Here is a 16,883-nt window from a genome sequence, read left to right as displayed (position 1 = left end):
TCTTTTCGCTAGAAAGAAAGTTACGTCACGCTTTTGGCTCTTTTGAAACTGGCGTGCTAGGCTCTATAAACTTTTCACGCGTTTTATATGCTCGCGTGATCTCTCGCTAGTATTCCCACTTTCACCGGTCTTTTCCCATCGTCACATTATTTAACCCCCCAAAAAACTTGCCTTCCATGACTATTGTAATTGCATGGAGCTATTCAAGAGAAATTATTGCCGACTTTGGGAGCGTACTCTCACCTTTCTCACATACACACGGGTTTCATATGAGGGAGATTCGCATCGTTCACTGGAGTTTGTACTTTGAGTGCACCAAATAATGTCTCGCTAGTCAAACGAGGAATATGCTAAGTTTTTCAAGGTTGTGAAATGAAATAACTATGAAATTAAGGAGATAAAATGACTATGAACGATTGCAAATCAGGAGTGATTTCTCTATCCACACCAAATTCTGAGAGCGAAACATCATAGTACCAAAGAACGGTACACTGAAAAGCTAAACAAATATCAAGCGATGTGGATACTTGTTAGAGTCAAAACACGGCACACTAAGTGGTCCCCCATGACCTTGGAAGTCGCTAGTCCTTACAATAAGAATCTTAGAAGAGCATAAAGCACATGACAAGACTCCCAATCCCTCCTTCCTACCATCGCTCATCCCTTTCTTGAACCTCCATAAGCTCCTCCTCCTCCTCTTCGTCTTCATCTTCTTCGTCGTCATCGCCGCCATGGAAACTGAGTCCGATCGAAGAGTTCATGTCCTGTTCTTCCCTTTAATGGCTCACGGCCACATGTTGCCGACCCTGGACATGGCCAGGCTCTTCACGGTCAGAGGAGCCAGAGCCACCATAATCACCACCCCACACAACGCCCCTCTCTTCCAAAATTCTTTACAGGGCGACGCCAGATCGCGAATCGACCTCCGGTCCATCGAGTTCCCGACCCTAGAAGTCGGTCTCCCGGAAGGCCTCGAGAACCTCGACATGGTCACCACGCAGGACATCCAGCAGAAGTTCTTCAGGGCCATCTCGATGCTGTCTGAGCCCCTGGAAGCTCTTGTTCAGGAATTGGCCCCAGACGCGCTGGTCGCCGACATATTCTTTCCGTTCGCGAACGAGGTTGCGGCCGGGCATGGCATCCCGAGGCTGGCCTTCCACGGGACGAGCTTCTTCTCCATGTGTGCGGCCGAGAGCGTGAAGAGGCACAGGCCTCACGAGAAGGTCTCATCTGACGACGAGCCGTTTTGCTTGCCCGGTCTTCCGGACGAGATCACGATGACGAGGTCTCAGCTCCCGGATGAGCTGAAGGTCAGCGTCCAGACTGATTTCACCAGGTTGCTGAAGCGATCTTATGAAGCTGTGGATCGATGTTTTGGGATGATAGTGAATAGCTTCTATGAGCTTGAGCCGAGTTATGTAGATAACTACAGGAATGCTCTCGGCAAGAGAGCTTGGCACATCGGACCTGTTTCGTTGTGCAATAGGAACTTGCAAGAGAAGGCACAGAGGGGAGGGAAGGAAGCATCTATCGACGGGCACGAGTGCCTCAAGTGGCTCGACTCGAGAGGGCCCAGCTCGGTCGTCTACGTCTGCTTCGGGACAACGTCCAAGTTCTCGGATGCGCAACTGCGAGAGATCGCCATGGGATTGGAGGCCTCTGGCCAGGACTTCGTCTGGGTTGTGAGCAGAGACAAAAAAGAAGAGAAAGGAAATGAGGACGAAGGGCAGGACGATTGGCTGCCCGAAGGGTTCGAGAAGAGGATGCGAGGCAAAGGGCTGATCATTCGGGGATGGGCCCCGCAAGTCCTGATCCTCGATCACCGGAGCGTCGGGGGCTTCGTGACGCACTGCGGGTGGAACTCGGTGCTCGAGGGGATCAGCGCGGGGCTCCCGATGGTGACGTGGCCCATCTTCGCCGAGCAGTTCTACAACGAGAAGCTGGTGACCGAGGTCTTGAAAATCGGGGTTGGGGTCGGGGCCCGGCGGTGGGCTAGGTTAGTGGGAGACTTCACGAGGAAGGAGGCGGTGGAGAGGGCGGTGAAGGAGATAATGGTGGGGGAGAGGGCAGGGGAGATCAGAGGCAGAGCAAGGAGCTTTGGGGTTATGGCCAAAAGGGCGGTTGAAGAAGGGGGTTCTTCATACGATGATTTGGGGGCTTTGATAGAAGAATTGAGGACATATGGCTCAGGCTGAAGAACTATGGTTTTGTGAGGAATAATGAATGTGATGACATTGTGGTGCGTTTGAGGAACCAGAGTGCATACTATTAGGGTTTGGTGATGATTTCAATGGTCATTTTATATATTACTAACTTGCTAGCTATAAGTTTTAGTCCCCCTAATTCTTCTTTCCTACAGAACATGGGTTTGATTTTTTTTTACCGGGCAGATATTTGTGAACAAGAATGCAAATCCGATGGGTAGAGCGGTAAGAATAAGCAAGCAATCGAATCAAGAACATGTAACTTGAGAGACGCCAAAAAGGCTAAATCTTGTCCCGTGGGACACCTGTCTGTCATTGTAGACGGAACTGTGATGGAATTTATTTTTAAAAACACCGGTACAAATTTGGAGTACTGATGAGACGACAAAAAGTTCGGGTATTTGTGTCTGATAGGACAGAATTCAAGATTAACCTTAAAATTAATTCATGTGAACTACTTATTAATCATGCCCAACATACTGACATGAGCTTGGCATGAATACACTAAAAAATTAGTTCAGATATGTTAATTCCTTGTTGGAATCGATTGGTGTCATTTGTGTCGTGTCAAAACTTGAATACTTGTAAACAACTCGGGCCCCAAGAATCACACGCTTTGGCATTAAATTAACCAAGGAGGAGCGTTGGCTGAGAGAATCCTCCCTTTGTTTAATTGGTCTTTCGTTCAAGACAGCATTGCTGTAACCTTTTGGCCTCTGAAGTGCTTAGGTACAAGGAGAAAATGGGAGAGACGGACATGTTCTGGCTCGTCCGCAGTGCTATATTGTCGGATTTTGGATTTGTCCTTCTTTTGTTCAGTTTCAGATGGCTTGCCGCATCTGGGAGACGCCACTGCTCCAATCAGTAAGCGGATCTGAGACCAATCAGATTAATTAGGCAACTAACAACCGTGTTAAAAACTTAATCTCTTAGGTGAAGGAAGATTTATTATGTAAATATTCTAACAAACATAGGATTTTAGTGATGAACCTAACAATCAAAATAACAAATTTGAAAGCTGATTAGCGATTGGTCATTTTTCTTATGAACCGTCTTGATTGTCATGATTGCGGATGTGTAATCAAGATGATTAATTATTTATTTCATGGATAATAAGAAATAATTTTGCTGTCCAATTGGGAGTGGGTGACACTTATAATTCATTTCCCCCACCATGTATGACATCTTTTCCTACTACTCTAGTGAAAACTCTCATATATAATAGGTACATGTCAGTCCGTTCCATCTCAACCATCAGGACCTCATAAAATGGTAAGGGTAATAGTAATTTAGTTTTTATAACATTACATACACAAGATTTAGAACTTCAAATGAGTTTTCTCTCTTGAAATATAACATGATTTAGAACTTTTTACCAAACCTTTTCCTTAAAAAAAACATTTAGGAATTACCCGTATAAATCTTCACTAATGTCTAAGGATGATAGTAATTTCAATTCTGTTGCCAATTTCTTGCCAAATATCATGCCGTTTTAGGTCAGTTCTGAAATTATTAAATTATGGGCACCATAAATTAAAAAAGTTATTGAAAGTTTTGTAATTGGTAATTCTATCTTACTAATTTCACGTAAAATTCGAATTTATCTGTATGATTCTCCTCTAATTCAGATCACATCTGAGTCACATTTGTTATTATGTCAAAACTCGCCTTTTTCTTTTATCGTAATAAAATATTGAGTTGTGGAATTAATGCCATGAATATCCGCTATACGCTTAATAGTAAATTGCTCAACTACTATCAATTGACTTATTGGCTCATAACTCATTTATATAGAATTTCAAGCCGACTTAGCTACCTTAATTGACTAAGATTTTGTACCATCTCTTTTGATAACTACTAATCAAAGGACTCATTTAACACATAACTTACTTTAGCCCTAAGTTTAACCCATAAAAAACTCTCACAGGTCATAGTCTTAGCTCAGTTTGTTTCACAGAAAATGAATGATTTGAAAAATATTTTTTCTAAAAATGATTGCTTGTATCTCTTATAAATATTAATAAATCAAAAAATTTTCATTGTCCATGAAAATATTTTTTATTAACTAATTATTTCAAGCGATTATTTTTTATTTCCTGTGATTCGCGAAAAATGTGACATTTCTGGACCATGAAGTTATTTTCTATCAAAATGATGATATTTTCCGGTATTTGACCGAAACACCTAAAAATATATTCCATCATTTGGTAAGACAAATTTGATTTGATTTTCCTACGTAGACATATATTATTTGGGCGCTAGTGACTTGCGTATAAATAGTCGAGGAACCGGGTATGGGCACAAGGGTTTCGGGTTCGGCCTTGATGGACCTCGACTTAGGTGTCGAGGACCTAGGCCTGGTCTTAATGGACCTGGGCACAAGTGTCGGGGACCCGAGATTGGGTACTAAGGTCCCCAACCCAACCTCAATGGACATGGATCTAGCCTCAATGGACCTGGGCGTAGGCATCGGGGTCTCGAACCCAGGACTCAAGCCCAAGTGCCGGGGACTTGGGCAAGAATGCTGGGGTCTTAGGCATGAGCATTGAGGCTCAAGTCCGACCTCGATAGACACGGGGACGGGTGCCAGGGACCCAGGCCTAGCCTCGATGGACACAAGCGCGGCCTAGTTAGACATGGGCCTAGGCACTAGCATCGAGGTCATGGTCCCGACCTTGATGGACCCGATCTCGGCCACGAGGTCTTGGGCTCAGGCACTGTGGACTTAAGCCCAACATCAATGGACCCGAGCCCGGGTGTTACAGATCCGGGCATGAGCACTAGGGTCTTAGGCTAGGCCTTTGTGGACCCAAGCAGAGGTGCCTGGGAGTCGGGCAATGGTACTAGAGTCTTGGACTCGAGCTTGGCCTCAATAGACCCGGACGGATTCGACCCCAACCCAGGGCCACTCTCAAGGGTTCGAGAACAAGCATTGGGGTTCTCATGCTATAATGTAGAGTTTTTGGTCCAAGTGTCGATATCTAATTATATTTTGAAAAATCATTTTCCTAAATTTAAGCATAGATTTTCTGTTGACTAGGAAAACATTTTCCATTGACTCATTTTTCTATGCAATCCAAACACTGGAAAATGAGGAAAATATTTTTCGCGAAACAAACCTAGCCTTAAGAAGATAACATTGTCAACAAGGTTTCTCGAATTGAACGACAGACATCTCACCATGAAAGTGCTAGGTCAAAATCAATGTTGGTCAACGAGATGGAACCTTCGATGGTAAAGGAATCATGGACTTCTTGGGTCCCAGTGATCATATTCATCCAGAATTTCCCTACCTTAGCCCCTCCTAAACGACCAAATCCACAAGAAGACATTTGACGTCCGTCAATTGACGAACAGCGGTCGTGTTGTATTGACATCGACCCACCAAGAAAAAGAGAAAACGTCACGTAGCCCAAACTTGGGGATCAAGTTAGGGACGGTGCCTCCTTAGTCCTATGAGTGGGGACAACCACTTATTAATATGTCTCCTTGCTATGCACACGTAAAAGATAGAGAAAATAATTCAACGAACGTTGGAAAAATGATATTTCGCGATACTACGAAAGGGATTCAATGGTTAAGGAATGTATTGATATGGGTGATTCAGGCATGCGGCATACATTCGATTCTCCACGTCAGCAAGTACAAACCATTTTTAGTTTGAGGCTACTATGCTAGAAATTATCTTGTATCTTATCTCGTCTATGAGATTAGTAGGGTCTATAAAATAATCTTGACTTATCTTTTCCTGCTTAAGTAAAATTTTGAATTTGAAGAAAGAGTATATTGGTGGATCGAAATAAATATGGCGGAGAAAGTGAGATGTTAAATAACCATTAGGTAACCATCTAATTCAATTGCTAAAGCTATCTTAATGTAGCCAAACATAAATTTACCTGAAAGAGGTGCACATGGGAACAAAATTCATTGTAACTCTCACAGATTTCGAATAATATAAGTATGCTACCCAAAGAAAGGAAAGAAAGCAAAGACAATTACGTTTTTGGTCCCTAGACTTCGTTTTTACACAATTCTAGTTTTTTTGTACCATGTATTCTTACCATCTAATTCAATTGCTAAAGCTATCTTAATGTAGCCAAACATAAATTTAGCTGAAAGAGGTGCACATGGGAACAAAATTCATTGTAACTCTCACAGATTTCGAATAATATAAGTATGCTACCCGAAGAAAGGAAAGAAAGCAAAGACAATTACGTTTTTGGTCCCTAGACTTCGCTTTTACACAATTCTAGTTTTTTTGTACCATGTATTCTTAATAGGATTTCGGAGGTTTTTTTTTTGTCGAGCTTCAAACTAACTGAGTTGACACTGATCATTAGCATGTTGTGCTAGTGGCAAATGACTGCATTGGGTAAGGCTAACAAGCTATGATACCAAGCATAGTATATTGTAGCGCGTAGTACCTAGGCCAGCCCACTACTGCCTAACCATGCTTGGCTTGGCTCGTTAATAGATGGAGCTGTGCCATTATCGCGCTCATGTTGTGTCGTGCTTGTGTTGTGTGTGTACCATGCTTGCTTCATGCCCGTGTCATTTTTGTTGTGTACACTAGTAGCAATTTATTCCCAAATTGAACGCAACATAATTTGCAGATAAATTCGAATGCTAAATACATGAATATAACATTTCTCTCTACTCCTTATGTGTTGAGGATAAATTGGCTGCAATAGTGTTATTATAAACAAAACTCAAGTTCACATATTCTGCAAGTAGAACTGCAGAAATCGGTAATCTTCAAATTGAATCCTCGATCATATCTTAAGCACTAGTACAAACAATATCTTGGGGGATGTAGAACAAAATATACAGCAAAAGGGTTGATAACTAAATATGTGAGTTTTTAAAGGGTAAGCATCGGGCATTCATAGAAACAAATGAGTTTCAAGCAGAGTGAGTTACGAGAAATTGAAAACATAAATAAATACAAATTTGCATGTCGACGCCACAGGAAGGAAAAAGCAGCCGTTGCACCAATTGACTCCTACTTGCACAGGTCCGAGGGAAAATTTCAAAACAGTCCCTAAAGTTCACACAAAGTAACTCTTGGAGTGGTGTTTGTTTCAAAAAAAGCCACCTGAGGTTGGTGACTTGAACACAAATGACCCCACAACCCCCCCACCCCCCCAAGCATATCGGCGATACAAAATTGTCAGATGACGACCACGTGTCTTACGTGCCATTTCTCGAGCCAGTGACAGAAGCATTTTGTTCGAAATATTCTTAACCTAAATCAAATTTCCTTTAGAATTTCATGAAGTCCCTATATAAACCCTCATCCCCGATTTTCCAATTAAGAGTGCAACTAATCCTTCTTTCGTCCATAGAGAAGGCGATTGCAGCTTATTGAATCAACATGACAACGCGAGCATAGGTCATCAAATGTGAGATCGATGGTAGTGATGGCTTCTTTGGCCGGATTTGTCTATGCATTTGTCTCTCCTTTTGTGTGAATCGATGCATACAATTTCATTTTGTAACTAGTGGTATTAATGTGTGCATTTTGTAATTACAAGTGGTGTTGTCATGGTCCCCAGGTGCTGTTGTGGTCCTTGATAACGAAACAATTTTTAACTATTTTGTTTTGTTATTGCCGATGTTATGTCTTGTCGTGTGTTGCGTGAAAATGTATTGACGTTATTTTTTTTTATTTGTACCAGGTGAGCAATGTAAAGAAGTAAACTATTCCATGTTTGATAGTAGGAATATTAAGAGTGCCAAAAAAGATAAGTTTGCCATTATTAATCTGAATGACTTATATAAAAAAAAATTCATGAAATGGGAGTGTCAATAATGATGGTTCAATAGAGGGGAATTGAGAGGTTGAAGACTATAGTGAGTATGTAGACGTTTCAGCTGATAATGTAGATTTCGTGAATATGAGAAGTTAAAATAAGTGTACACATCCCAAGTTCAATGTTGAAGTAGATACAATGAATCATGTCTTCAAGTTAGGGATGTGTTTTAGTAATGCTAAGAAATTTAAAGAGTCTGTTAGGAACTACATTAAAAAATTGGGAGATAGGAAAGGTTCATTAAGAATAAACCAAATAAGTTGAGGGTAGTGTGTCCTAAGGGCCGTGGTTGACAAATATATGCTTCTAAAGTGCATAGAAAGCATACATTACAAGTCAAAACCTCATGTAATTGAGCTCTGTATATTCCTCAAGTAAGCAACTAAATAGTTAGTAATCAAGTTTGTGATAAGTTGAGGAACAATCCTACATGCCAAGTGCTTCAATGAAGATAATAATGGAGTCTAAGAATGTTTTAAAGCTATCAAGGGTGATGGTCTACAGAGCTAGGGCAACACCATTGATCACATGGAAGGAAGAGCAATTTGGGTTTCTTATGAGCTATTGCCAATAACTTTTTTATGCCGACCGAGGATCCACATGTGTAATCAAGACTGAGGCATGTCAAGACCAATTCAAGTGTAGAGTAGTCTTCATTTGTCTGGATGCATTAAGGGGTTTTCTAGAATAATAATATAGATGCTTTGTAGGGTTTGATGGTTGACATTTGTCGTTAAGATACAATGCATACTTCTGGTAGCTCTTGGGATAGATGACAACAAATGTATCTCTTTGCATGGGTAGTAATGGGACAAGAAGCATACAAGACATGGATTTAATTTATTAGTATGATTGCAGAATCTGTTGTTTTCAGACCTTGAAAAGTTAAAGTATTGTGCTTTCTTGTGTGGCAAGCAGAAAAATTGGTGCAAGCACTAGCAAATTTAATACCTAAAGAAAAACATAGATTTTGCTTGAGGCATCTTTATGAGAAAGGATTTGAATTTAAAAGTTGTTTTGAAAGGATGCCATGGTAATTGGATAGTTGATTATGAAATGACAATGGAAGAACTTAAGGAAGTTAATGAGAAAGCTTATGATTGATTGTCTTGGATGCTTCTAGTATAATGGAGGGAGTTCGACTTCAAGGCAAGCTCAATATGTGACCTGTCCTTGAACGATCGGCGTGAAAGCTTCGGTAAGAGTGTACATTGATGCCATGGACAAGCCTATTATTACAATGCTTCAAGCTATAATGCAGCTCATGGAGAGAATCATACGCAAATTGATGGGATGACTAACTACACTGATGTGGTGTCCTATGATCTATGAGATATTGTAGCTTTAAAAGTAGTTTTCGGCATTGTGGATTCTTAGCTAGAATGGAGAGAATCAGTTTGAATTGAGTGGGCCATTTGAAGACAAGAGAGTTGTTAATATTAGAGTCGAAACATGGAGTTGTAAAATATGAGACATCAGTGTAATCCTTTGCTATCATACTGCGGTTGCTCTTATATACACAAGGGAAGAGCTTGAAAAATGGGTTATTATAATGACACCTATTATGGTCTAATCCACCATAATTCCCACACAGGATTGTGGCATTCTGCTTCAACTTTGTTCTCACAAACTCTTGACAACTTTCTTCTTTCTTTTTCTCAATTTCTTATTAGTTGTTTCATTCACTTTGCTCTTTCTTTCTTTTTTCTATCAACTTGCTTGGACACATTTGTTGTGAGTAATGGCTCTCTAAAAGGTCATGTTTCATTGAGATATAAAGCATGCACAACATGGCTGTAGGTTTGCATACACGTTTCCTTATACAAATATGTGGGAACTCATTTTTCAAGCAATTCCCTCACGTACATAAGAGCTGCCACAACACAACAGCAAGGGATTCTACTAATATCCCATCTTCTATAATATTAACAACCATCTTATTTTAGATGGTCCTGTCAATTTTAAATCATCCTCCATATTCTAGCTAGGAATCAATGATGCTGGAAACCTACTTTTGAAGCTCCAATATATCCCAGATTCTAGGACATATCACATAAGTGTTGTTAGCCATCTCATCCCTTTACTTATGAATCTCCTCTATCAACTGCGCTCTTATAGCTAAAAGCATTGTGGGGTTAGGCTTGTCCACAAAATCAATGATGCTCTTGTTAAAACTTTCACACCAGTTGTTCAAGAAAACGTTAAATTTTGAGCTGCCATAAAGTGTGACTTGCTCCATTGCACTAGAGCCCTATGAAAAACCTTCTCATCAATTGCCTTAAGCTTTTCCATTACTAATTCAAAATCACATATCCAAATTGCCTTTCCCGCCTTCCAAACCAATTTCCTGTCCATTATGATGTAGCCCGAAATTCTCATAAAAATGCCTCTAGTAAACTCTATGTTCGGCTTTAGACATTAGATTTGTTAGTACTTGGACCAATCCCTTTTGCTTATCACACAAGAAAGTTTGGTACTTAAAAAATTTTCAAGGTCTATAATCCCCACGTTCTACTATTATACTAATAAGCTAATGTCATGTCTTGTATGTTTCTTGTCCCACTACTACTCATGCCAAGGGATACAATTAATTGTTGCCATTTATGCCCATAACTACCAGACGCATGTCATTGCATCCCGATGATAATGGCAATCATCAAACCCAACAAAACTTCTACATACTTCTGTTAACCCCTCAATGAATCTAGATAAAAAAACACTCATTTACAATTGAATTGATCTTGACATGTCTCAGTCTGGATTACACATGTCGATATCGGATTAGCATCAAAAAGTGCTTGGCAGTGGCCAAAATTGCTCCTCCTTCACTATGATCATACCCATTGGTGTACCCTTAGTTTTGTAGACCGTAGCCCTTGACAGTTTCAAAACATTCTTATAATCCATTATTATCTTCATTGAAGCACCTTGCTTGCCATGTAGGATTGTTCCTCAACCTATCACAATATTTACTTACTAGTCATTTATTACTTATTTGAGGAAGATCTAAAGCTCTACTACATGTTTGTACATGCTTGAAGGTTTTGACTTATAAAGTATGCTCCCTCTACGCTTTAGAAGCATATATGAGCCAATCATAGTCCTCAGAACACATTGCCTTCAACTTATTTGTTCATTTAATGAAGCTTTCACTTCTTCCATTTTTTATGACATAGTTCTCAATACTCTTTAAACTTCTTAGCATTAATCAAGCACATTCCCAACCCGAAGATAAGATTCTCCATATGCACTTTAGCATCGAACTTCAGATGTACTAAAGACATCTATATTATCATCTAAAACATTTACATACTCACCAGTCTCTCCAAACTCCCTATCCTTATCCCTCTCCACTAAACCATCACCATTAACACCCTCATTTTAAAAAAATTCTTCCATATAGTCATCTAGATCAATAATGGCAAACTCATCTTCTTCAACACCCTCAACTCCCCTGCCATCAAACAAAAAGTAATTCATTTCTTCACATCTCTCACTTGGAACAAAATGGAAGTAAAAATAATGTGAAGTAAAAATACATGATAAGTCATGCCCTAGAAAAAAAATAAAACAAAACAACAGAAAACTACAAAACTGGTACTATTATAGCACCCAGGTACCACAATGACACCATTTGCAATTACAAAATGCACACATTGATACCAATTGCAATTAGAAAATGCAACTCACATACATAGAGCTACGTAAAAGGAAAAATGATACAAAGACAAATCCAACCAAACAAACCAAAGTAGCACTAGATAACAACATAGTTTTTGTAACATCCCTGTAATCGATCTAGGCAACATGCACCCGAGTTGTCAACCTGTTGGTTCAACTAGTTGCAATCGCTTTCTCTCTAGGTGAAGGTAGGATTTGCTGGACTCCTATTGGAATATTACGGGGATTTGGAGATTTGGGTCTACTTTAGGGAATCAAACAATTTTAGGTTCAAATTTAGGAAATACGGTTTAGATTTAGAAGATTTCGAACGAAAATGCCCTTACCAATGATGAGAGAAATGGCAGGTGAGATGCACACGGTTGTCATCTGATGAAAGTTTGTGCTGCCGGTGATCTGGGGGGTCAATTGAGACGAAGTCACCAACTTCAGTGGCTTCTTTGCGACAAACACCACTTTGGAAGTTACTTTGCAAAAATTGCCTTCAAGGGTTTTTTTTTTTTAAAGCTTTCCCTAGCTCTGCAGAAAATAAAACTTACGATTTTTGTGCTTTTCATGGTTGTGTTCCTTACCCAACAAGAAAACACCAAAGCTTAAGCGTTTTTCTGTTTGGAATGAGAAACAAAAATTGCATTCATCCCGAGCAGAACTGGAACTCAACTGAATTTATACTTGAAATTGAACAGGCTAGACCAGTCTTGTTAGTTCTCGGTTCTACCCTAGACCGTTGCTCACCCATACTTGTACACCAAGCAACCATGTCCACAAATGATGCTGACTAAGCAATTTCCATCAAGTTTCCAATTGTCAAAGATTTAAATCCAAAAAACAAAAGCACAAGAACTAAGTTGATAACAAAACGAAGTCTAGGGATCAAACTGAACTCCCCAACTATTGAGTTGTGCTTTCGTGAATATTGAGGTTGCCACCATTCAAACTACAATTGATATGCGTCCTGCCTTATTATGCTAAATTCTGCAAAGAAGGTTCCAGCATATAAAATTTTATAGCTTGCAAGAGACGAAAATACAAAAAGGAGAAACTATAGCTTGAGGCTTGAGAGAGACAAAGGTACGAAAAGGAGAAACTATAGCTCGAGAGAGACAAAGGTACGAAAAGGATCAAAGGAAGTTTAGGTTCTCCGAGGGTAACAAATGATTCCCTAGAAAAGTTGTGTCAACTAACAACTATTTCAATTTTTCTGGAATTTGGTATACAACGAAGTCAGTTAATGACGCTGGTATGTGTACTCAGAAAGTCATGAAAATGTAATAAATTGTGTGGCCTGTGGTCAGGTTGAACATCTGCCAAAGAAAATCCTATTAACAACATCGACCGGCAAGGCATAGGCTGGGTCTATGGCTTTAAGTCCTGGATATTCAAGAAGGGAAAGACCTGAAATCACCACCAAGAAAGAAAATCGTTGAGAGTTTGATGAGCACCATAAGTCATCAGTTACTGCATACATTCTTGACCAATAAAGACAATCTCATATCCTTCATGGACGACTTTCAAATAAATAAGATATAATTCAGATCTAACTATATTTCTTCAGGTAACAATTTAAAATTAGTGGATGAACAGACATCCATTTCCACTTTCGGCATAATATCAAGAACTCCTCTCCTGAATTCACTGCTAATTGAATTTGATAAAGCCCATTCAAAAAGGAGAATGCAAAGGAACACGGCAAAATCGTAACCATTACTTACCAGCCACTCCAAAATAGGTATGGAAAACATCCACAGCATCATCTGGCCGATCAGAAATTCCACCCTTTTCAGTGTCCTGAAATAGAAGGCCATGAAATGAACATTGTTCCCTCAAACTCAAAATTCAGGTAGTAAACTCATATCCTGAAAGTTTTCAATTCATCCTAGAGGATGCAGTTGAAGAACCTGACAGTCTAAGATGAATTTGATAAGCTTTTCTTTGTCAATCCAGTGAACTCTGTCGATCATAATCAAGCTAGAAAGCACCCACCAGGAGTAGCAGACCTGAAACCATGCAACTGGATCAGTGAATAATTTGACAAAATGGTCAGCGTATAATAGTTTAATCTAATCTGAAACCCACATCAGCAAGTTTTTCAGGGCGGCCATTTAAACCTCCAGATTTGACTTGTCGTTCGCATAACCACCAGCCAAGAAGGTCCTTGTCGATGTGATGTAGTGAACCCGTGATAGCCAGAGCACCCACACAACAAAATACTGCAGATGTAACCAAGTAAATCTCCACTGCAGATTGTACTCTTATTCATAAACTCAAATCAATAAAACAAAGAAGGAAGCCACTTCAATGTTGGGCTTTCTAAGGAAGGAAAAAATTGGGGTGGGTTTGCCTCTAACTTGTGCTTCTAACTTTAGCCTCTTGAATCATTTTGTCATTTGACATCAAGAAGTCAAAATCCAATTTATGAAAGCTAAAAGTAGACATAGAAGCTCATTTCTCTAGTTTTCAGCTTGTAAGATCGAGGACAATAAAAGTCGAATATGGTAAAAGAGTACCCTACCAAAGCTAGGTTGATAACCAACATATTTATCTCCATTAAAACAAGTAACTATTTTCCTTTAAATCCACAAAGACTTCTCTCTTCCCTTGATATTTCACTCCATATCCTTTTATCTTTCTCATATTTCTATCATCTCTCGCTAAAAGTGAAGATGGAGATACTTCAATGCAGAAAATCAGGAATAACCACCCTTTTGGAAAGGAAAAACCCACTGCATTTAACAGTGAATAAAGTCCAAGCCAGCTGATTCAGCTTTGAATAAAATTTTCAAAAAGACATCCAGCTTTGTAACCATTTTGCAGTGTACGTTTAATTACCAAAAGCTCAGGTTTCCTTCTCACTCTAAAACAATATGCAATATTGGTTGGATAGGACGTAGAATGGAATCCCACCAACGTAATTAGGAGACCACCATATATATAAGCAACTACATGACTTACTAAGCACCAATCAGAAATTAGAAACCAGCTGAAGAGCTCCGGCAAAAGGTTATGACATACTTTGCCCTGCATGAGACTCTGCACCAGGAGTGCAACCAAACCCGCCATCCAAAGTTTTGCAACTCACTATATATCTGACAGCCTTCTCCACATTTATTGAATCCAACCGTTTAAGTATCGCAAGACAGCATATAGCACAATAAGAGAACCTTCAAAGGGAAAAAAGGGGTGCAAAAGGATGTCAATTATTTGAGAAACATCCTCAAGAAGCACATAAATTTTAATTGATCAAAGACGAGGACAAGACACCGAGTATCAACTTCTCCCCATATATCCCCAGAGAAAGATCCATCTTCGTTTTGCAGTGCTCTGATGTCTGAATCATAGTTCAGGGACAACAATGTAGAGTATTTAATACCGGAGATTATCCAACAATAGCAACTTCGATATCCATAGAGAGAGCCCCCTCATCAATGTTTGGCTAGCAAAACACACACTATTAAGTAACTTTAATCAAAATTTTACAACATTTAAAAAGTTGACATAATCTGACCTCTTACATGCAAAACAGAGCCTAAGGTAAGTTTATTACTCTCATGATGTTGAAAACCTAAAAACATAATATAACACCGAGGAACTTGCAACTATGGTAAGCATTAGGCAAAGTAGGACACTTCATTCCAAAGGATACAATCTGTCACCTTGTTGATGTCAAGAACATCTAACTTGCCAAAAAGGGCCAAAACTTGCACAGCACTGAGTGTATACAGCAGATGCGGATCATGTCCAATGTTTCCACCAAAGCCACCTGAAAAAGCAGCCCTACGTGACATTCGCACTTTGCCCTTTAGAGTGAAGTTATAAAAAAAAATGAATAAAGCAACACTAATCAACCCTAATATGTGGTCATTATTGTAATAAATGGAATTCGTTAATCCCAAGATAAAATGTTGATCATTCTTTCAAATAAGAATTGTTTGATCGGAATGCGGAGTGGAGGTTTTTGTTAACTGCATGTTTTTCGTGGGCAATCAAGAAAAGAAGCCAAGAGACAAATAACTACGAACCAGACTCATGCTGGCATTGCAGGATCCACGAAACAACTTCATTTGAATCCACAGTGTCAAGTTTTCCAAGAAGATCTAGAGTGGTCAATCCCCAATATGCTCCATTCAATCTCAAATGCTCCATAACCACCGACTCAATACTATCCTTTTTCTGGGTACAAGATCAACCCAAAAACTCAAATCAGTAAATTCCGAAATGCTGAATAGCAGATCCAGATAAACCAAGTCATTTTCAGTAACCGACACGAGGTGGAAAAGAGAACAAGAAGAGGATTGTAAAAATGTCATACCTACCTTTTCAACAGACAATATGTACTTGACATGTTTATCACCGACGAACTCCCCCATCTGTCAACAAGAGACAACATATTTATAACCATGGAATCAAATCTTACACATGCCACATAAGAACTCAGCAACTCATCAAGGATCGTAAGGATCCTATAAATTTAACAAAAGATTATTTTCAACTTTGTTTTGAGCAATCGCATGCATATTTAACAATGAAAAGAGGGAATGAAGCTCATCTCCATTTCTAATAGGCGAAGATGTGTCCATGCTCAAATTGCTCGCATTCCCAACATCTGACTCAAGCATAAGATAATCTCCAGTTCAAAGAAAGCACGCCATTTAGACAAACAAGTACGTTCAACAGAAGTAATTCAACGGACACCCATCAGCAATTACCACTCGAAAACAACTACCACACAACATATCTGAAATTTCACCTTCTTATACTACTATCTATCTTGATTACCACAAGAGATCTCCCTCATTTTCTTGCTACCCGAGCTAGAAAACCGCACAGCTCCAGGTTAAAAGAACATCTAATCAGCAAGAACAGTCACAGCATCAACGAACATCAATCCAAATCAACGTGAACAGAACAAAAAAGGAATCAAATTGAAGAACAGAAGCATCCGGGGTGACGATTCAAAGCGGAAAACACGCAGAAGTTCCCCGAGGACCTTACCAGTCGATCGAAGAAGACGAACTTTGGTGAAAATGGAGATGTGGGTTCGATCCAGAACCCAGAAAAGAACGCTCGTCAGTCGACTGAAGATTCCGATTTCTTCCGACTGCCCCAAGACCGCTTGGCTTCCCTTTCGTAGCAGGCTCCGATCTTCTTGAGCAAGGAAGGCTTCCTCGTTTCCGAAATCAAAGCT

General features: G+C 39.7%; 2 protein-coding genes across 6 annotated transcripts; one reads left to right on the top strand and one right to left on the bottom strand.

Annotated features, from left to right (window-relative positions):
- Window positions 1-689: 689 nt before the first annotated feature.
- Window positions 690-2,313, top strand: LOC115693114 (scopoletin glucosyltransferase-like). The gene has a single exon (XM_030620086.2). The coding sequence runs from the start codon at window positions 732-734 to the stop codon at window positions 2,193-2,195; it is 1,464 nt and encodes a 487-aa protein (XP_030475946.2). The 5' UTR covers window positions 690-731; the 3' UTR covers window positions 2,196-2,313.
- Window positions 2,314-12,459: 10,146 nt separating this feature from the next.
- Window positions 12,460-16,883, bottom strand: LOC115693107 (geranylgeranyl transferase type-2 subunit beta 1). 5 transcript variants are annotated; one of them, XM_030620080.2, is made up of 10 exons: window positions 16,691-16,883; window positions 16,008-16,065; window positions 15,718-15,868; window positions 15,342-15,458; window positions 14,960-15,026; window positions 14,711-14,859; window positions 13,775-13,908; window positions 13,597-13,695; window positions 13,411-13,486; window positions 12,460-13,093 (listed from the first exon to the last, which is right to left on the bottom strand). In XM_030620080.2, the coding sequence occupies exons 3-10, from the start codon at window positions 15,839-15,841 to the stop codon at window positions 12,990-12,992; spliced, it is 870 nt and encodes a 289-aa protein (XP_030475940.1). In that variant the 5' UTR covers window positions 15,842-15,868; window positions 16,008-16,065; window positions 16,691-16,883; the 3' UTR covers window positions 12,460-12,989. The 5 variants fall into 5 exon arrangements, with proteins under 5 accessions (XP_030475940.1, XP_030475938.1, XP_056163797.1 ...); XM_030620078.2 differs by having other exon boundaries at window positions 16,012-16,065; XM_056307822.1 differs by lacking the exon at window positions 16,691-16,883 and adding an exon at window positions 16,446-16,675 and having other exon boundaries at window positions 16,012-16,065.

The sequence above is a fragment of the Syzygium oleosum genome, unplaced genomic scaffold (assembly GCF_021117445.2).
Source record: "Syzygium oleosum isolate NSW1041296 unplaced genomic scaffold, Sole_v2.1 Sole_v2.60, whole genome shotgun sequence".
Lineage (NCBI taxonomy): Eukaryota > Viridiplantae > Streptophyta > Magnoliopsida > Myrtales > Myrtaceae > Syzygium > Syzygium oleosum.
The sequence above is the reverse complement of the archived record's forward strand: the minus strand, read 5'-3'. Positions and strand labels throughout refer to the sequence as shown.

What these genes read in the sequence shown, in the direction of transcription:
- LOC115693114 (XM_030620086.2), top strand. Translation starts at nt 732, where the DNA reads ATGGAAACTGAGTCCGATCGAAGAGTTCATGTCCTGTTCTTCCCTTTA.
- LOC115693107 (XM_030620078.2), bottom strand. Translation starts at nt 16,065, where the DNA reads ATGGGGGAGTTCGTCGGTGATAAACATGTCAAGTACATATTGTCTGTT. An exon ending in ACATATTGTCTGTTGAAAAG is followed by an intron (nt 15,869 to 16,011) that starts GTAGGTATGACA and finishes TCTTGTACCCAG; the next exon opens with AAAAAGGATAGTATTGAGTC. An exon ending in GCCCTGAAAAACTTGCTGAT is followed by an intron (nt 13,696 to 13,774) that starts GTGGGTTTCAGA and finishes GCATGGTTTCAG; the next exon opens with GTCTGCTACTCCTGGTGGGT.